At 42.3% G+C, this 19,164-nt stretch overlaps 1 protein-coding gene across 4 annotated transcripts; it reads left to right on the forward strand.

Annotated features, from left to right (window-relative positions):
* Window positions 1–66: 66 nt before the first annotated feature.
* Window positions 67–17,668, forward strand: SMIM29 (small integral membrane protein 29). 4 transcript variants are annotated; one of them, XM_072997423.2, is made up of 6 exons: window positions 67–200; window positions 466–564; window positions 9,873–10,038; window positions 11,987–12,012; window positions 14,621–14,726; window positions 16,749–17,668. In XM_072997423.2, the coding sequence occupies exons 3-6, from the start codon at window positions 9,928–9,930 to the stop codon at window positions 16,809–16,811; spliced, it is 306 nt and encodes a 101-aa protein (XP_072853524.1). In that variant the 5' UTR covers window positions 67–200; window positions 466–564; window positions 9,873–9,927; the 3' UTR covers window positions 16,812–17,668. The 4 variants fall into 4 exon arrangements, with proteins under 4 accessions (XP_072853524.1, XP_078248840.1, XP_020651673.1 ...); XM_078392714.1 differs by having other exon boundaries at window positions 97–211; XM_020796014.3 differs by lacking the exons at window positions 67–200; window positions 466–564 and adding an exon at window positions 351–375.
* The last annotated feature ends 1,496 nt before the right edge of the window (window positions 17,669–19,164 follow it).

Genomic DNA, 19,164 nt, shown 5'->3' on the forward strand with positions numbered 1-19,164 from the left:
GGCTTTATGGAAGACAGGGCTGCCCCCTAGCGCCCCTCGCTGTGCGCGGCGAGCTCTCCGGCCTGACCCTTGGCTCCGCCCTGCCGCTCGCGGATTGGCCGCGGCTCTTCCCTCTCCGAAGCGCGCTGTCAGTCACGCGCCTCCCGGCCCTTCCTGGTGGTGATTGCAGGGGCGTGAGCGCCGCGGCAGGGCGCGGACAGGTGAGGAAGAGGTGGGTCACCTTAGGGGCGTGTCCGTTTGCCAGGGCCAGCGAAGGCGGGGTGGGGGGTGGGGGAAAGAGCCATAACTACAGAAGTGAAAGCAAACGGAGGATCGAGATACTACATTAGGAGGGTGGGGGGGTGGAATGGCTGAGAGAAGGCGGGGGCAGTGAAAGTAAGGAGGAGTATGTGTTATGTGCAGTGCTGCATCTTCCTTTTCTCATCCCGTCCTTCCTCCCTCCCCTCGTCCGTCCGTCCGTCCTAGGTTTGGGCCAAGCTTCCTGGGAGGAAGATGAATCTGTTCGGAGAGTGATTTTGCGCAGAGCGGCTATTGCAGGAAGACTCCTTGGGAGGGCTGAAGGTGGTAAGCGGCAAAACGGGTTTGAAATCTCACCTCAACATAGTGATGAGCAGGATCTGGCCCGCCTTGGAATCCAGGTCCCAGTGACTCTGGGAAACCCCCCCCCCCACCCTCACGAATCACTATCCTGTGTTTTGCGCAGATGCAGTCGAATATCCCCACCCCCACCCCGCCGGCGTACCTCTTCGGAGAAGAGCTCAGGCAGGTTTATTAAGGAGGGTCCAGTCGGCCTTCCCACCTGAAAGCGTGCAGAGTTGGCAGCCTTACCAGTATGATTCTGGGGCTATTTAGAAGTAGTCTCTAGGGGTGGTGGTGGTGGTGTTTTTCTAGTGGGCAGGATTGCAGCCAACGCGTCTGCAGTTCGTCAGTTCTCTACGAGGCAAGGGGAAAAAGACTGACTGGTGGGCTCTGACATCTGGGGAGCAGCAATGTTTCAGAACTGGGCCTAATCATGTTGAAACTAGCAATTTTGACGGAGCAGCTGCGCTAGTCTGTTGCAGCATCATAACAGAGTTTGGTCGAAAAAGTAGCTTTTGTGATTCATCCTTAGAAACTCGGGTAATATCTTTATTTCATCATTAAAAAGTTGCAAACAAGGTAAGGTTTTGAATTCACCTGAACTCTAAATCAGAGGTGATAACAAGCTTGGAGCAAAAGCAGTGGGCCAAAATTTGGGCCAAATGTGATGCCCCTTGCTCTTGAAAACAGTTTGCTGGGAAGATGGAGTTTGCAGATTCCACAAAAGACATAAGTGTCACATTTATCAATTTACTGTCCTTTCTTTTGACAAACGCCTGAATTGAATCCTTATCAATCTGTCTATTGCTTTGAGCAAACTACATAGTATCTTTTTTGTAAAACTCATAGATTGCAGGCTAAGAGTTCTGTGGTACCTTTAGGGTTGACAGATTTATTATAGGATGACATTTCATGGACACACAGCTGACTTTCTCAGATATAGTGGCAGAAATCATGTTGCTTTGCAGAAGTTGCAACTAGAGTACAGTAGATCTATTGAATCAGTTGGAATGTGGTGAGTCAACTCCTTTGTAAGTTCCAAGGATTTGGTAGGCCTACTCTAGTTGTGACTTACTGTGCTAAGTAATAGAATTTCAGCCATTGACTCAAGTTCTGGTGTTTAGGATGTATGGTAGGCGTTCAGTACCTATGGTTGGGGGTTGTAGAAATCAGGTAGTCTTATCCTTGATTTAATATGGCTTTAAACTCCATTTCTGCCAAAGGCTGGCTAAAGGGCCTCTGCCTTAGGATCCCAAGGGAATTTTCTCTTGTGAAAAGTTTAGTTCATAAATGGATACAGGGGCTTAACCATGTTTGTGGTACATCATTACAAAATAAGGTGAACCAGTCATTTCATCCTCTTCTTTCTGTTTCATCCTTGTGCTTGTTTTTTCAGCACAATTTTGGAGGCTATTCCATTGTTTCTTTCACTAGGCTATAGATGGTGCAATCCAAGGGAATTAGTTGTTGAGGTGCTAGTTTTGGATTGGGTTCCTAATTGTCAATCTCTGTAGAAATACTGCTTTGTGGTTGCAACAGCAACTAATAATCAGCGCTGTAAATGTTTGGGGGTGCAAAGAAAACGAAAGCAACACTTTTTAAAATAGTAAATATTCTCACTGATAATGTTCCATGTGTGTCTTCAGTGAGTATATTCTTCATGCTTAATTAGATAATATCAAGAAGATATACCTGTGGCCTGGAAGGCCATAGGGTTACCACTTGTGCTCTAGGGCAAGCTATACATTTCTTTCAGGAAAATATGTTGGGAGATTTTGCCTAAAGTGCCTGTCAGAGAACCTCAGGATTGGTGAAAACAAAGTGAGGGAAGACTGTGTGGTAGGAGTTGCCTGAAAATCTCACAAAGAACTTGTATTGCTTATGTTTATATAAGCCAAGATGGCCGAGATGGCCCAGGGCAAGACCCATATTTCACCATCATTAAGGATAAAAGAAGATGTTATCCACAGAGAAGAGGGTACACTCTCCTCTTAGTATATGAAAAGGGTCCTCCCATATTATATCTTAAGAGGCTGGAAGGCCATAGGGTTACCACTCCTGCTCTAGGGTAAGCTACACTTCTTTCTGGACAATGACTAGCTTGCCAAATATAGTGCTCAAGCTACCCTGTGACATCTTGATACATGTTATTGGGCATGATGAAAAGGTTCTGTGGTCTCATAAATCTTACATTTATCTACAAGATTTCACTTGGATGATAGCAAGTCTCTCTCTGATTATTCCTCCAAATGTTGCATAACTACCTGATAAGCTCTGCAGTAGCAATTTCATGCAGTTGTACTTTTTTCAGGAAAATATGTTGGGAGATTTTGCCTAAAGTGCCTGTCAGAGAACCTCAGGATTGGTGAAAACACCACAGAAGATTCTTTATTGGAGAAATAATAAAATCATAGAATAACTGAGTTGGAAAGGGTCTAAAAGGCCATCGGGTCCAGCCCCCTGCTCAGTGCAGGAGTCCAGATCACAGCAGATCTGACAGATGGTAGTCCAGTTTTTCTCTTGAATGCCTCTAGCATTGGAGTGCTAACCTACTCCTGAGGTAATTGGTCCCATTGTCATACTGCTCTAACAGTTACATTTTTCCTGATATTCACCCTAAATTTGGCTTCCTGTAGCTTGAGGCCATTATTTCATATCCTACACTCTGGGATGATCAAGAAAGAAATCCTGCTCTTTCAGGTACTTGAAAAGTACTATCATATCTCCCCTCAGTCTTCTTTTCTCAAGGCTAAAGATGCCCAGTTTTACCTCATAGGGCTTGGTTTCCATTCCCGACCATCTTTTTTTTTTGCCCTTCTCTGAACTTGCTCCAGTTTGTTGGCATCTTTCTTGAAGTGTGATGTCCAGAACTGGACACGCTGCTCTAGATGAGGTTTAACCAATGCCAAATAGAGGGGAACTAGTACCTCACAGGATTTTTAGCCCATTCTTCTGTTAATGCATCCTGAAATCACATTTGCCTTTTTTGCAGCCGTAATATACTGTTGGCTCATATTCAGCTTTTGATCTAAGACAAATCCAAGATCATTCCCACTTGTAATATTGAGCCAAGTATTCCCTATCTTGTAACTGTACATTTATTCCCCTGCCCCACACATGTAGAACTTTGCACTTATCCTGGATAAATTTCATCCTGTAGTTTTCAGCCCAGTGCTCACGTCTATCAAGATCTTTTTGAATTTTATTCCTGTTTTCCAAGGTATTAGCTATTCCATCCAGTTTTGTGTCATCGGTAGATCTGACAAGCATTCCCTGCATTCCCCCACCCAAGTTGTTAATAAAAACGTTGAAGAGAATTGGAGAACCCTTCTTGTTACCTCATTCCATTTTTGAAAAGGAGCTATTGATAAGCGCTTTCTGAATATGATTCTGTAACCAACTGTATCTTCTTCATGGATTGCTGCCTTGTCGTGGCGAAGGGGCTTGAGTAACTCAGAGAAACTATGGGCTATGCCGTGCAGGGACACCCAAGACGGACAGGACATAGCGGAGAGTTCCGACTAAACGCAATCCACCTGGAGTAGGAAATGGCAAGCCACTCCAGTATCTTTGCCAAGAACGCCCCATGATCAGAAACAAAAGGCTAAAAGATATGACGCTGGAAGATGGGCCCCTCAGGTCGGAAGGCGTCCAACATGCTACTGAGGAAGAGCGGAGGACAAGTACAAGTAGCTCCAGAGCTAATGAAGTGGTTGGGCCAAAGCCGAAAGGACGCTCAGCTGTGGACGTGCCTGGAAGTGAAAGGAAAATCCAATGCTGCAAAGAAAAATACTGCATAGGAACCTGGAATGTAAGATCTATGAACATTGGGAAGCTGGAGGTGGTCAAACAGGAGATGGCAAGAATAAACATTGACATCCTGGGCATCAGTGAACTAAAATGGACAGGAATGGGCGAATTCAGCTCAGATGATTATCATATCTACTATTGTGGACAAGAATCCCGTAGAAGGAATGGAGTAGCCCTCATAGTCAACAAAAGAGTGGGAAAAGCTGTAATGGGATACAATCTCAAAAATGATAGAATGATGTCAATACGAATCCAAGGCAGACCATTCAACATCACAATAATCCAAGTTTATGCACCAACCAGCATTGCTGAGGAGACTGAAATTGAACAATTCTATGAAGATTTACAACACCTTCTAGAACTGACACCAAAGAAAGATGTTCTTCTCATTCTAGGGGACTGGAATGCTAAAGTAGGGAGCCAAGAGATAAAAGGAACAACAGGGAAGTTTGGCCTTGGAGTTCAGAACGAAGCAGGACAAAGGCTAATAGAGTTTTGTCAAGAGAATAAGCTGGTCATCACAAACACTCTTTTCCAACAACACAAGAGGCGACTCTATACATGGAAATCACCAGATGGGCAATATCGAAATCAGATTGATTATATTCTCTGCAGCCAAAGATGGAGAAGCTCTATACAGTCAGCAAAAACAAGACCTGGAGCTGATTGTGGCTCTGATCATCAGCTTCTCATAGCAAAATTCAAGCTTAGACTGAAGAGATTAGGAAAAACCACTGGGCCACTCAGGTATAACCTAAACCAAATCCCTTATGAATACACAGTGGAAGTAAAGAACAGATTTAAGGAACTAGATTTGGTGGACAGAGTGCCTGAAGAACTTTGGATAGAGGCTCGTAACATTGTCCAGGAGGCAGCAACGAAAACCATCCCAAAGAAAAGGAAATGCAAGAAAGCAAAGTGGCTGTCCAACGAGGCCTTAGAAATAGCAGAGAGGAGAAGGGAAGCAAAATGTAAGGGAGATAGGGAAAGTTACAGAAACTTGAATTCAGACTTCCAAAGAATAGCAAGGAGAGACAAGAGGGCCTTCTTAAATGAACAATGCAAAGAAATAGAGGAAGATAACAGAAAAGGAAAGACCAGAGATCTGTTCAGGAAAATTGGACATATTAGAGGAACATTTTGCGCAAAGATGAACATGATAAAAGACAAAAATGGGAGGGACCTAACAGAAGCAGAAGACATCAAGAAGAGGTGGCAAGAATACACAGAGGAATTATATCAGAAAGATGTGGATATCCCGGACAACCCAGACAATGTAGTTGCTGACCTTGAGCCAGACATCCTGGAGAGCGAAGTCAAGTGGGCCTTAGAAAGCCTGGCTAACAACAAGGCCAGTGGAGGTGATGGCATTCCAGTTGAACTATTTAAAATCTTGAAAGATGATGCTGTTAAGGTGCTACATTCAATATGCCAGCAAGGTTGGAAAACTCAACAGTGGCCAGAGGATTGGAAAAGATCAGTCTACATCCCAATCCCAAAGAAAGGCAGTGCCAAAGAATGCTCCAACTACCGTACAATTGCACTCATTTCGCACGCTAGCAAGGTTATGCTCAAAATCCTACAAGGTAGGCTTCAGCAGTATGTGGACCGAGAACTCCCAGAAGTACAAGCTGGATTCCGAAGGGGCAGAGGAACTCGAGACCAAATTGCTAACTTGCGCTGGATTATGGAGAAAGCCAGAGAGTTCCAGAAAAATATCTACTTCTGCTTCATTGACTATGCGAAAGCCTTTGACTGTGTGGACCACAGCAAACTATGGCAAGTTCTTAAAGAAATGGGAGTGCCTGACCACTTTATCTGTCTCCTGAGAAACCTATATGTGGGACAGGAAGCAACAGTTAGAACTGGTCATGGAACAACTGAGTGGTTCAAAATTGGGAAAGGAGTACGGCAAGGCTGTATATTGTCCCCCAGCTTAGTTAACTTATATGCAGAATACATCATGCGGAAGGCTGGACTGGAAGAAACCCAAGCCGGAATTAAGATTGCCGGAAGAAATATCAACAACCTCCGATATGCAGATGATACCACTCTGATGGCAGAAAGTGAGGAGGAATTAAAGAACCTTGTAATGAGAGTGAAAGAGGAGAGTGCAAAAAACGGTCTGAAACTCAACATCAAAAAAACTAAAATCATGGCCACTGGTCCCATCACCTCCTGGGAAATAGAAGGGGAAGATATGGAGGCAGTGTCAAATTTTATCTTCCTGGGCTCCATGATCACTGCAGATGGAGACAGCAGCCCTGAAATTAAAAGGCGCCTTCTTCTTGGGAGGAAAGCGATGACAAATCTGGACAGCATCTTGAAAAGCAGAGACATCACCTTGCCAACAAAAGTCCGAATAGTCAAAGCTATGGTTTTTCCTGTCGTGATGTATGGAAGTGAGAGCTGGACCATAAAGAAAGCAGACCGCCGAAGAATTGATGCCTTTGAATTGTGGTGCTGGAGGAGGCTCTTGAGAATCCCCTGGACTGCAAGGAGAACAAACCTATCAGTTCTAAAGGAAATCAACCCTGAGTGCTCACTGGAAGGACAGATCCTGAAGCTGAGGCTCCAGTACTTTGGCCATCTAATGAGAAGAAAAGACTCCCTGGAAAAGACCCTGATGTTGGGAAAGTGTGATGGCAAGAGGAGAAGGGGACGACCAAGGATGAGATGGCTGGACAGTGTCTGCGAAGCAACCAACATGAACCTGACACAACTCCGGGAGGCAGTAGAAGACAGGAGGGCCTGGCGTGCTCTGGTCCATGGGGTCACGAAGAGTCGGACACGACTAAACGACTAAACAACAAAACAACCAACTGTATATCCACCTGACATTTGTTCTAGCTAGCCCATTTCTGGTTAGATTGCTAATTAGAATATTATGGGCCACTTTGTAAAAAATGAGATAAGATTAGACTGGCAAGATTTGTTCTTGACAAATCTGTGTTGGTTTCTAGTTATTACATTGTTTTCAAGGTGCTTGAAGAGTGACTGCTTTATAATCTGCTCCAGAATTTTCTCTGGGATCGATGTCAGACTAACCAGTCTGTAGTTGCCCAGTTCCTCCTTTTTGCCCTTTTGGAAGATAGGGACTATGTTAGCCCTTATCCAGCTTTTCACCCATCCTCCATGATTTCAAGAAAATAATAGACAGTGGTTCTTAATTTACTCACTCTTGCTTCTTTTCTGTATAGTGCTTTGATACATCATGTCCATCTTCTCTTTATTTTATTCTGATTAGATAATATATTCCCCAGTTGATCTTTCAGTATGTCTAACCATAGTTTAAGTTTATCTCCGATTTCTTGGATCTTATTAAAGACATCTTTCTTTTTTCTTTTTATCATTCTATTCTGTTTTGAGTGATTAATATAATTGTACTCTTTGTCTCAGTATGTTAATTGTTGAAACATTGCATTTATTAGTCTGACCTTATTTCCATCACTTTTAAAAACCTTTGTGTCTGTCCCTAAACATTTAATGGTTTCATCAGACACTTATAGGAGCATTTCTTCTCCTCTGTTTTCTTTTTGTGGCAAGAATCCTTTTGTATTCTTCCTAGATGATATCTATGATTTAATTTCACAGTAATGCAGATGTTTTATTTACATGGTCCTTAAAGTCAACAGTAATGGCATGTTTTATTTTGGAACTATAATTGTTTTTAGTTGTCTTCAGTTTCACTCTAATTTTTCCTATTAATGGTTTGTGCTATCTATAATGGTCTACTCTTGGTCTTGTTTTCACAGAAAGAATAGAGCTTGCCTGTTTCTGATTAAGTAGTCTATTTGATTTCCATATTGGCCATCCAGTAATGTACACATATGTTGCTTTCTGTTTTTTTGTCTGAAGCATATATTTGCAATTTGCAAGTTGTTAACTTTCCATAATTTTGTTAGTTGTTCTGCTTTGTTCCTAACTGCTAGGTCATAGTCTCCAACAATATGTCATATTATTGAATTCTAGTCACCAATGGGTAGTCAAAACATCCTGTTTTGGTGTGTGATCAGTTTCTTTTGGATACCTGCATAAACTCTTCCAGTTTTTCATTTGTAGTTGGAGCATAATTATGAATTATGGGTAGAATGAGAGGCTTTTGATGAAGGCTGATATTATTCAGTCATAATTTTCATTATAATCTTTACTGCTTGTACATTTTGCCTCACTGAAAGAGCTACACCATTTCTTCTGAGTTTGTCACTTCCCGGGTAAAGCACTTTGTAATTACCTGACTGAAAATGTCCTATTCCAAGCTCCTATTCCATCATTAGGCGTGAACTCGGCAGGGAGCTTTGAAATGTCCCTAAAAGAGTATTTTCTTGTTTCATGGTAGAAATTGCACAGAATGATGAGTGCTGTGAAAGATTCAGAGCATGAGGACATCATTCAGAAACATAAGGAACATGGAAGACGGCCTTATATTGTGTTCACCTAGCCCATCATTATTTACCTGGATTGGCTAGCAGTGGCATTTATTGGATAGGAAACCTTTGAGACACCAGGGACTCAGTCTGGCAGCTCTCATCGGTCTTCCACTTGAGAACCCGAGACGTTCCGCATTTAAAGCCTGTATTTCCTAACTAAGCTATGATCCTCCTCCTTAGTTATAGCAGTCTTATCTCCTCCAGTAGTAGAGGCTGGAAACAGTGACCTTCTGTTATGAAAGAGCTGTAATCATGCCAACCTGCCCAGAAAAATGTTTCATATGTTTCAGTGTATGTTGGGAGGGTTGACAGTTTTGTACAACTGTGTTTATCTAAAAATGTGATGGTGGTATGTTTGGTAAAAACATTGGGATGAGGCTGACCTTCTCCAGTGTACTACTGATTTTTCTCATTAGATCAGATGTTTATGTAGTGCCCTTGAGACAAAATTGGGTGAAATTATTTCCTTTCGAACTGCTGTTTGCAGAATCGCCCAGCCAAGTTAGTTGAGGAGTTCTGGGAATTATAGTCCCCAAAGGCACTTTTCCAACCCCTGCTTACAGAGCAGCTCTTACCATTTTTAGCCAGTATGGTCATTTAGAGAGTGGGAGGTTGCGTGTGAGTTGGATTCTGCTTTGCATTTTCAATGGCTTAATGCTCAGTGAAGTTTCAGTACTGCTGGCTTTGCTGTCATCCTTTCCTCTTCAGTTTCTCTTCCCTTTTTTGTGAAATTGCCTTTTTCAGAATAAAACCGCCTCAGGCAGATGGCATTTGTTAATAGGGAGCAGTTAAAGAACCTCTTCTCTTGCCTGTTAGTCCTCTATCTCAGCTGCAGATCATGCCTCAAAGCGAAATGCCACTAAAAAGGGTTGCATTTACCAGCGAACCTAGTGGGAGGGGCGGGCATGTGACTTGCTTGTGACTCCAGATACTGCCCTGTGATGCACAACTGTTTGTGGGTTGGGGCAGGGTGCGAGGGAAGATGAGACAAATAGGTTATGGTAGCTTGAATAATGTGTTTAATCTTAAACTGTCTGCTTTTGTAATTGTGAGGTGGATTTCCCAATGAAGACAGACACTGTGATCACCCTTGATATTTTCCGATGCCATGAATAACACCACCATGCCCACCTCTCCTGGACCGGCCAACGACTCTTTGGTGGGCTATGTTTTGGTGCCGTTTTTTCTAATTACCATAGTCGGAGTCATCATGGCTGTGGTGAGTGGCTTGAATTATACCAGTAATAACTTTCACAATGTAGTACTGTACAGAAGCAGTCTTTTTCCCTTGGAAGAACAAATTGTGTCAGCATGAATTCTTCAGACTCCTGTTTTTATAAATTCCCAGTTAAGACAGTATATAAGTTGTGATTTTCCTCATGTTGATAGATTACAATTCCCATCATCCCCAGTCCTTGGCTGTGGAAATGGAAATTGCCATCCAGAATCTGAAGGTGGGGGACAAGTTGCCTCCTCTTGAATTACATAGTCAGATGAAGTGCTGCTGTTTCAGTAACGGGTAGTTAGCTATAGAAGATGGTCCGTTTATTTCTGTCAGCAGCATTTGCTGATTGTTTTCCAAAATGAGCCCGATAGGGATTAACATGACACCATAAGATATATGATAACCTTGGTTTATTGCTGCACAGGCCTTGATTGTTTTGCTATGAGCGGAACAGTTTTCTGTAGCTGGGAGTACAACAAAGAAATAGAGAGTAGTGGAGAAGTTATGAATTACAAATTTAGTCCGTCTTTTAGTGAGCTTGAGACAGAATACCGTATATATTCTTCTGTTCTCCATGTTTTATCCTCATAGGAACCCTGTGAAGTAGGCCAAGCTGAGTTATTGGCCTGTTGTCACCAGGCAAGTGTCTTGTCCCAGTGGAGACTAGGACTCAAATTTCCCAAGTCCCAATCCAGCACGAACCAACTCCCCACACTGGCTCTGGCTCTGTTTCCACTGTGACCTAAAAGGTTTAAAAAACTCACTTTCTTTCTTTCTAAATTGTCCCCCTCCCCCCCCCCCCAATCCATCTGGACTCTCTTAGGCCTTAGAGAGCCCCTTTTGCCCTGCCCTGAAATGCAGGTCGCTCTTATTTGCACTAATGCAGGTGGTTACTTGAATTTATAGGAGGCCATGCATTAAGTCAACTCTGTGGAAAAGTCCATACATTTGTTTCTCTGGACAGCTAAAACTGCATGCTGGTGGCAAGGAGGCCATTTAGTGAGACCATTTGTGGCTGGGTGAAAGCATCTAAGACCCCATGGTTCCAAACATTGGCTCCCCAGATGTTCTTAGATAGAAACTCCTGGAAGCCTTCACTAGCTGTGCTGGCTAGGATTTTTGGGAGTTGTAGTCCTAAGAACATCTGGGGACTCAAGGTTGGAAACCACTGATCTAAGTAAACTGCATGATTACAGTTACGGTTTTAAAGAGATACCTGTGTCTTTAAGAGAGGCTTTCCCCTTTAAAATGTACAGACAAGTGAATGGGAAGGAACTGGGCCCCATTTTTGTTTGCTTTAAAGGGGGAAGATGCCTGTGAAAGTGTCCTTCGTAACTTAACTAAGGCATGCAAGTGTTTGCTACTTAAGCATCTGTATCAAAGAGCAAGATATCTAACAAGATGTGTCCTTAAGAATGTTGACTTTTAAGCAGAAATCTTGCCAAGGGAATCGGAAGTATTTTCCTACCCTGGGTTAAACAATGGGTTGCAGACAAAACCCACTGTTTTACAGCATTAAATCTGGCCCTTGTGACTCATTATCCTCAAGGTGCCCAGAAACTATGAATTAAAGTGATGAGGCCTCTGCCCTCATTCATAAAATAGATGTTGGAATGGGATCTTCTTTACTTCGAGAAGAAAGGGCTAAGGGATATCCATACCGGCTGTACTATTGTCATCAAGCTGCTTCTGATATGGTCATCTGACACAGAGAGCCAGTTAGTTGAGTGCTCCCTGTAAGACTCTCTCTGCTAATGTATTGTGACATACCTGTTGCCAGCGTTGGGTCTTTGAAACAAACTACTGTAGGAAAATGCTGATCGTACTTCTGACTTCCCTTGTGTTGCTACTCCTCCTTTTTCTTGTTCCATGCTTTATTCCCTCTAAGGAAAAATAACCCTTCTCTTATACTTATTATTCTTTCTTTCCTTTCACACTGCAGATGATGTACATCCAGAAGAAGAGGAGGTAAGTAATTGCAATGGGCAAGTAATTGGATCATGGGGAGGCTGAGTCATGTGGCTAGTTAGAATTAACTTTTAAAAAAAAAACTAGGGGGAAAAGCCCACAAGCTTTCAGTTCAGCATGAGAACAGAAGAGACCGTGTTCTGCTGTCATCTGTGTGCTTGAGTGATTTTAGATATAGAGCTGTCATAACCTAGCTTGCTAGATAATTTCAAGTTGCATAATGTTATTTTATGATGGGAACAGTTGATAGCAATAAAAATGTAATTATTCAATGTCCCTTCCTTCCACTGAACTGCCCTGCAGAATTGGAATAGGAGTAGCTTTCATTGAGCGGAGGGACCTTGCTAGGAAGCTTATCTGTTTATCATTATTTTATGTGGTAAACAAAACGAATGCACATTTGTCAGATTGTACCCAACCAGCTTCCTTTCGCTCCCTTAAATCCATTTGTTCCTTAAAGAAAGGATATTACTGCATTAGTCTCCCATATGGCCACTTGAATAAGAACCTTTTCCAAGCAACCAAACTGGGAGAATTTAAAACATTTGGGAATTAGTCTTTTTCTTACTGGCTAAAAATGACTGGTATTTATCCCATTTATGTTATTCACCAAGTAGGTGAATAACATATGAATATTTATTTGAGCTATGAACACGTAATGTATATCTACTGACAAGAGTTTTTGGCACTTTGTGATCTGGATTTAACCTGCCTAAAACAGCAATTCCTTGTAGCACTACCTCTCTGTTGCCTTTGTGGGTCAGAAGTGAAGCTATGTTGCAGTCAGCTACAGAAGTCCCTGGCTTGCTGCTTAGTGGACTTGTTGGAGGCATCAAGAAGGAGTACTGGACATCTGTTTAAAAGGACGGTGGGACAAGTGCTGCTTTCCTTGCTGGCACAGATGTTTTGTGAAATGCATCCTGCCAGATGCTGTCTCCATTTGGACCTTTTGACAGCCATTAGCTATATTTTTTTAACCTAGTGTACTTTATTATAATATCCTTTTCACATTGCAGCTTGTTTTGGCAGCTGGATTTTGGTTGGTAGTAAAGTGTATGCATTGAGTTAAATAATCTATGCCTTTATGGTAAAATATTAGTTATGCTAACAGCAATTTGATGATACAAATTAGTGTCAGTGGTGACTCAATAGGTTTTCAGACAGGTTGACGGCTGCTCTAAGGAGGTTGGCATCTACAGTGGTGCCTCGCATAGCGACGATAATCGGTGCAGCAAAAATCGCTGCAAAGCAATTTTGTCGCTATGCGATATTAAAAAGCCCATAGGAACGCATTGAAACCCCTTCAATGCGTTCCTGTGGGCTTCAGACTCACCTTTAAATGAAAATCCTCCATAAGGCAGCCATTTTCGCTGCCCGGTAAGCGAGGAATCCGTCCCAGAAAACAGCGGGCGGCCATTTTTTTACCCGGAGGCCATTTTGGAACCGCCGATCAGCTGTTAAAAAATCGTCGCTTTGCGATGATTGGTAAGTGAAACAGGGTACCGATCATCGCAAAGCGATTTTTCCCCATTCAAAACATCGCAATGCGATCGCTTTTGTGATCGCAAAATCTTCATCGCTATGCGATTTCTTCGTTAAACAGGGCGCCCGTTAAGCGAGGCACCACTGTACTGCTGTGTGACTGGAACATATGGAATATCAGGAAGAATGTTGGTTCTGAATAACTGTTCAACTATAAAACCAGTACCTGACATGGGTTATGATTTGAAGAGAGTTAAGGTAGAACTGGGTTGCCACACTGGAGCAGAAAAACAGTCCTGATGCTAATTCATTATAATTCAAAACTATAAATCCATTTAGTATTGTATAATTTAAATATAATTATTAACTATCTTATAAATATTATTATAGAATTACATTACTAAAATCTAGTTTATAGTTTAATAACATTTTGCTTAATGTGGGTGTACGTATGTGTATGCACACATTCTATTATGTATATTTAGTGTCACTATAAGTATGTGTTAATAGATGTAAGACAAAAAGTGGCAAGTGGTGGTTGCAGAAGTAAGCTTAAATATGTGCAGTGTGATTTGTTCCATTTAATCAAAAGTTAGAAGTTCAGAAAAAGCATCATCATTTCTGCTTTGCTGTTGTTTTGCCTATTATTTACAGTAAGAATGGGATTTTATTTTATGTACATGATATGGTAATGTACATAATGAAAGGCTTATTCAGTAGACTGGAAATACAGATCACTTATTAGAAATTGAGAAGTGCAGTTGTGTAAACCCAGCCTCTTGAGTTGAGCATTAGGTCTTTGCATCTACTACTGCAGGGTTAAAGGTTTTACCTAATTCGTGTAACATGCTGGGAGGAAAAGAATGGATTGATAAAGATGTTACCTAACCTTTAAAATTAGACATGTTAAAAATCTTAAAATGTGTTTGAAAACTTTTGTGGAACAAAAAAAAATGTCATCCAGTGCCTCCTTCCCCTGCTTTGAGATGACTTCACTGGCTCAGATCAACTATCACTGAACCAATGTCATGGGTGTGTAGCCTCCTATGGCATGGGAACAAGCCTAGGTTGTGCTTTGAGAAGGACTGTATCAAAGCGGTGTCACATCTGCCAATTTTGGTCTCAGGTATGACCGGCTGCGCCATCACTTGCTGCCAATGTACAGCTATGATCCTGCGGAGGAGCTGCATGAGGCTGAGCAGGAGCTCCTGGTGGAGCCAGAGGACACTAAAGTGAGTTGGAATGCTGCAAATGACAGGGCCCTGCAAAGCTGTGGTTCAGTGAGAGACGCTACGTTCTGTGTGCATGGGTGATTTGTTTTGTAATCTTTTTTACTTGGATATGGGCAGGTTCTGGGGGTAGTGGGTAAGGAAAGAGAGAAACTATGAGCCTTTTGATCCACCATTTTTTGTTCCCTTTGACAGTTGCATTGTCCTTGGGGTTATATAGATTAGGTAGCATGACTTGCTTCATAACTGGGGGTCCTTTCATTTCTGCAGGGGAAAGAGATGTAAGTGGCAGGAGTGGGTCAAAACATTAATTTTGACTTTCAGGATTGTGCCCTGCTTCTTGGGCGCATAGGTATTCATACCATAAGTGAGTGATCATTCAGGCTACTTTTTTTTTTTTTTTTTTGGTCGCAGATCTCACTTGGTGGTGGACTCTGTGCCACTGTTAGGGGCTACCCATAAGCTCTATTTCTTTCTTACAATACTCACTATCTTTTCTTCTTTGACACCCCCCCTCCTGAGAATAGCATGAGGCAATAGCTGTCTTAGTGTTTCTCCCTTTTTTATATGGAATTGGGCTAAAGTTGTCTATGGCTCCACCATCCACAAGTTGCCTCCCGTGGCTGTGGAAGGCACAGCACAGCGTTTGTGTAGTTTTTGTGCTAAGAAACATTAAATACCTTTGTTCTCAGGTATTTCTTGTCTCCTGCCAAAACAGGAGCGAAAGAAACATGAGCCTGAATTTATGGAAGGATTCAGTTTCCAGAAGTCTGGGAAGCACTATATGCAAGCAATAGGAGTGCAGAGAAGCCAAGCGTTCTTTTTGTACTGCTGATAAAAAAGAAAGCTTGCATTAAGTGATTCAAGTAGTTCTTATGTGTGTAAGAAACTGTATTAGTCAAAAATATACGTAGGTTTTCTATTACATGTAGCCAGTACTTCTGCTGCATATTTTAACAGAGCTTGATCTGAACGCTGCAGTGTGCTGCCCATGCACAACCTCTTTTGCCGTTACATAATATAGACAGTGATCTACTAACAGAAGCAGGAAGATACTTTAACTCGAAACATGAATCCCATCTCACAGTTTTGTGCCCTGCCCACTGGGCATTTGTACTCATACCTGAAAACACACTTGGGCATCAGAGTGTCTGAAAATGCTTCTAGTCTCTAGGGAGTTGGAAATACTAGTTCTCCTAGATATGGATCTTCTGCTTATGTACTTAAAAGCTTCTGAATTCTTATTGTTAAAAGCATGAGTCTATGCAAATTTATGAATCTCTAACACACACACATGCAGTGCAGACAACTACAAATCTTGATGACACCTACCATGTTCTCACAGAAGTTCTATGGCAAAGGATAGTCCCCCCCCCCGGAACAACCCCTAATATGGGTATTTGGTTTCCATTGCCCTTACTCCATCTGCCAACAGAAGTTGAGTTTAAATGACATAAAATGGCCTGTTATAGATGTTCAGCAGATGATCTGTTGAAAATCGAGTCTCCCATTGTGCCATCTTCTTCTTGTAAATGTTGATTGCTTTGATCTTAATCACCAATTCAAGAGTGTCCAGTTTGGTTCTTGTGGTTTTTTCGGGCTCTTTGGCCGTGTTCTGAAGGTTGTTCTTCCTTACGTTTTGCCAGTCTCTGTGGCCGGCATCTTCAGAGGACAGTACTCTATCAAGCCAGGGTTAGAACACTCTGTGAGTGCTGTCCTCTGAAGATGCTGGCCACAGAGACTGGCGAAACATTAGGAAGAACAACCTTCAGAACACGGCCAAAGAGCCCGAAAAACCCACAACAACCATTAGATCCTGGCTGTGAAAGCCTTCGCGAATACAATGTCCAGTTTCTTTCTTCTAACCCTGGCTTGATAGAAGAGAAACAACCTGCCTTAACAACAGGCTAGCAGTTTCTGATGTAGGCTGCTCTTAATGGTGGCCCTTGCTCACTCACTAACAGGTTAATGCAGATGGAAAGGTATTATGGTGGAAACAATGACTATGTCTTTTGCATATTACAGGTGATGCGAGGCTGGGGAGGATACCAGCCCTACCGTGGCTCCTTTATGGATGTGAAGGCTTGACACTGGCTCAGCTCAACCACAAGAGGGTGTATGGATATGGATGACCTCATATGCCTGGCCTGTGTGCCACCTTGAAGCATTCACATCATTAACTTTGAACCTGCTGCCTTCTTTCCACTTCAGTACTGTGTCTTTCTTGCCTTGACTCCCAGGGGGAGAAGGTAAATGGATATGGCCATGCTGTGAGCTCAGCTGCCCATGAGCATTATGTACAGAGCTGTCTAGGTTGTTTGGAAATTTGTACTTTTGGATCTGGATTACATTCCACATACTACTCTGTCTCTTGGTTTGAATTTTAGATGGATGTTGGAGAGATTCAAGCTTCTGAAAATGCAGGTGAAAGTAACTCTAGTCCTATGAGCTGCAATTCTCAAAAGGCTGAGCCTTGTTGAGAAGAAAGAAAAAGCCCAGGGGATCTCTGCTTCTTTTGTGAATAAGCAGCATCAAAGCAGCAGCTGCTATGACATTCCAGTGCATTTGCTAGCTGCCACCTATCGTGCATACATATGCATATAAAGGGTGTTTCACTTAGCTTTTGGGATCCCATGACTTGACTCTTGATGGAGAGAGAGTGAATATAGTTGTGAAGCTAAATAGCTACATAGTTTGCGTGTATGGTTGGTTACGATGTGCTATTCTTCCTTACTGAATTGTATTTAATGAGTACACTGTATTCTAGGCACAGTTTTTCTAGGAAGGTCAAGGATGATATATTTAGCAGATGGGGCCAGAGTGTATTCTTGAGGAGTTGCTTCCTTCAGAGAAGGACTGAGTTCCTCAACATGGTTCTTCATGTGTTGATGGTTTTGTATTGGGAAGCTGATCTTTTTTGTAAATAAAATCCATCTTGCAAAGCAGCAGTGGAGGCAAACTATCAAGCTTTCCCTATAACCCATAATGCTGTTCTCTGACACCTTGGTACCACTCACCCCACCACCATGGAGGATGATGTTTTTTGTGGGGAGAGGCCATGTTGGCTTTACTGAGACAGAAAACTTCTTGTCCTGTTGCTGCCCAGCAAGGAACTAATACACACAACTTGTCATCAGAGAGCTATGCTATTGAGCTGGGCAAGATATGTATTACCACTCATTTTGCCTTTGTGTCTCTTCCCCCCCCCCCTTATTCTAACAAAGCGTCTCAGTTTTCACACGCAGGACTAAGATCATGCCAGGCTGCTATTCTGAATTCTGTATCCCAATGCCTAACAATGCATTTTTGGTTCTAGATGACTGCTGACAGGCAAAAAACCAGAAATAAATATGAAGTCTGTGGATATAGCAATAAAATTAGTTTATACATGACAAATAGACTAGGAGGAAACTTCTTACAGTGCATGTTCCATTAACCATCTCCCTTCAGATACAGGGTAAATTTATTTATTTTTATACTTTTCAATATACTTTTGCAGAATTCCAGCTGGTAAAGCAGGTGTGATGGGAGGGTTGAGTTCATCTGGATAGAAGGCACTACAGGGAGAGGTTAATCTTGGAGTTCAACCTACAGTATTATTAGTCTTCAGTTTTTAAACTGGGGTGAGTAACTGTGCAGTCTGACAACCTATGGAGGACCATACCCTGCACCTCTAATTACCCCTGATCTACATATATAAGCCATATACGTGTGTCTTTGGTCACATGAATTGGCACTTGACTAGGAAGAGATATGTTTGAGCTGTCTAGACTTATAGCTTTTTTGCTATAACATAAGCCCACATCACACTAGATTGGAGTGAGCAAACTATGGCCTTTGGTCCACATGTAGTTCCCGGAGGCACTCTGGCACACACAAAGGTCTTCAGTCTTTTAAATCCAGATAGGGTTCTCTACTTCTTAGAAGCTTCTAGGAGTGGGGTTTGTCCTTTATAGCCCTCCTACTTCCTACATATTTTCCTATTTTTATTTTGCAGTGGCCATTTTCAGACACCATGTGACCTCAGAAGCAGCTGAGGCCAGAAACATGACCCTTTGAGCTTGCCCACCTCTTTTCCAGAGGGAGAGGCATTCAGTATGATGTCCGAATTCTGTTCTCTGTGGACAAGTATATCTAGGCATCCAGTGAAATTTAAAGTTTGTTCAGAAAGAAGAGTGAAACATAGTGAAGGCTTATTCTCTCTCACCTGGACTCCATCGCTGCTGGGTCATATGGTGTGAGGTAACTAACTATCGTCCCAGGTAGCAGTACATATACCGAATTAAAGTTGTTCATTGATAAAGAGTGCTTGAGAGAATGTCCTAATCAAGTGTTCAGGAGCTGCATCTATCTAAAGAATTTACCCAGTATAATCAATCAGATTTAAGATGGTTATTTTCATATATTTTAGGTCAGCTTGGAGACTACAGGGCTAATTTCT

The sequence above is a fragment of the Pogona vitticeps genome, chromosome 4 (assembly GCF_051106095.1).
Source record: "Pogona vitticeps strain Pit_001003342236 chromosome 4, PviZW2.1, whole genome shotgun sequence".
Taxonomy (NCBI): domain Eukaryota; kingdom Metazoa; phylum Chordata; class Lepidosauria; order Squamata; family Agamidae; genus Pogona; species Pogona vitticeps.

Excerpts from the sequence above, each read along its gene's own strand:
- SMIM29 (XM_072997423.2), top strand. The coding sequence starts at position 9,928 with ATGAATAACACCACCATGCCCACCTCTCCTGGACCGGCCAACGACTCT. Across the intron at positions 10,039-11,986 it reads TCGGAGTCATCATGGCTGTG|ATGATGTACATCCAGAAGAA; the intron begins GTGAGTGGCTTG and ends TTCACACTGCAG. Across the intron at positions 14,727-16,748 it reads TGGAGCCAGAGGACACTAAA|GTGATGCGAGGCTGGGGAGG; the intron begins GTGAGTTGGAAT and ends TGCATATTACAG.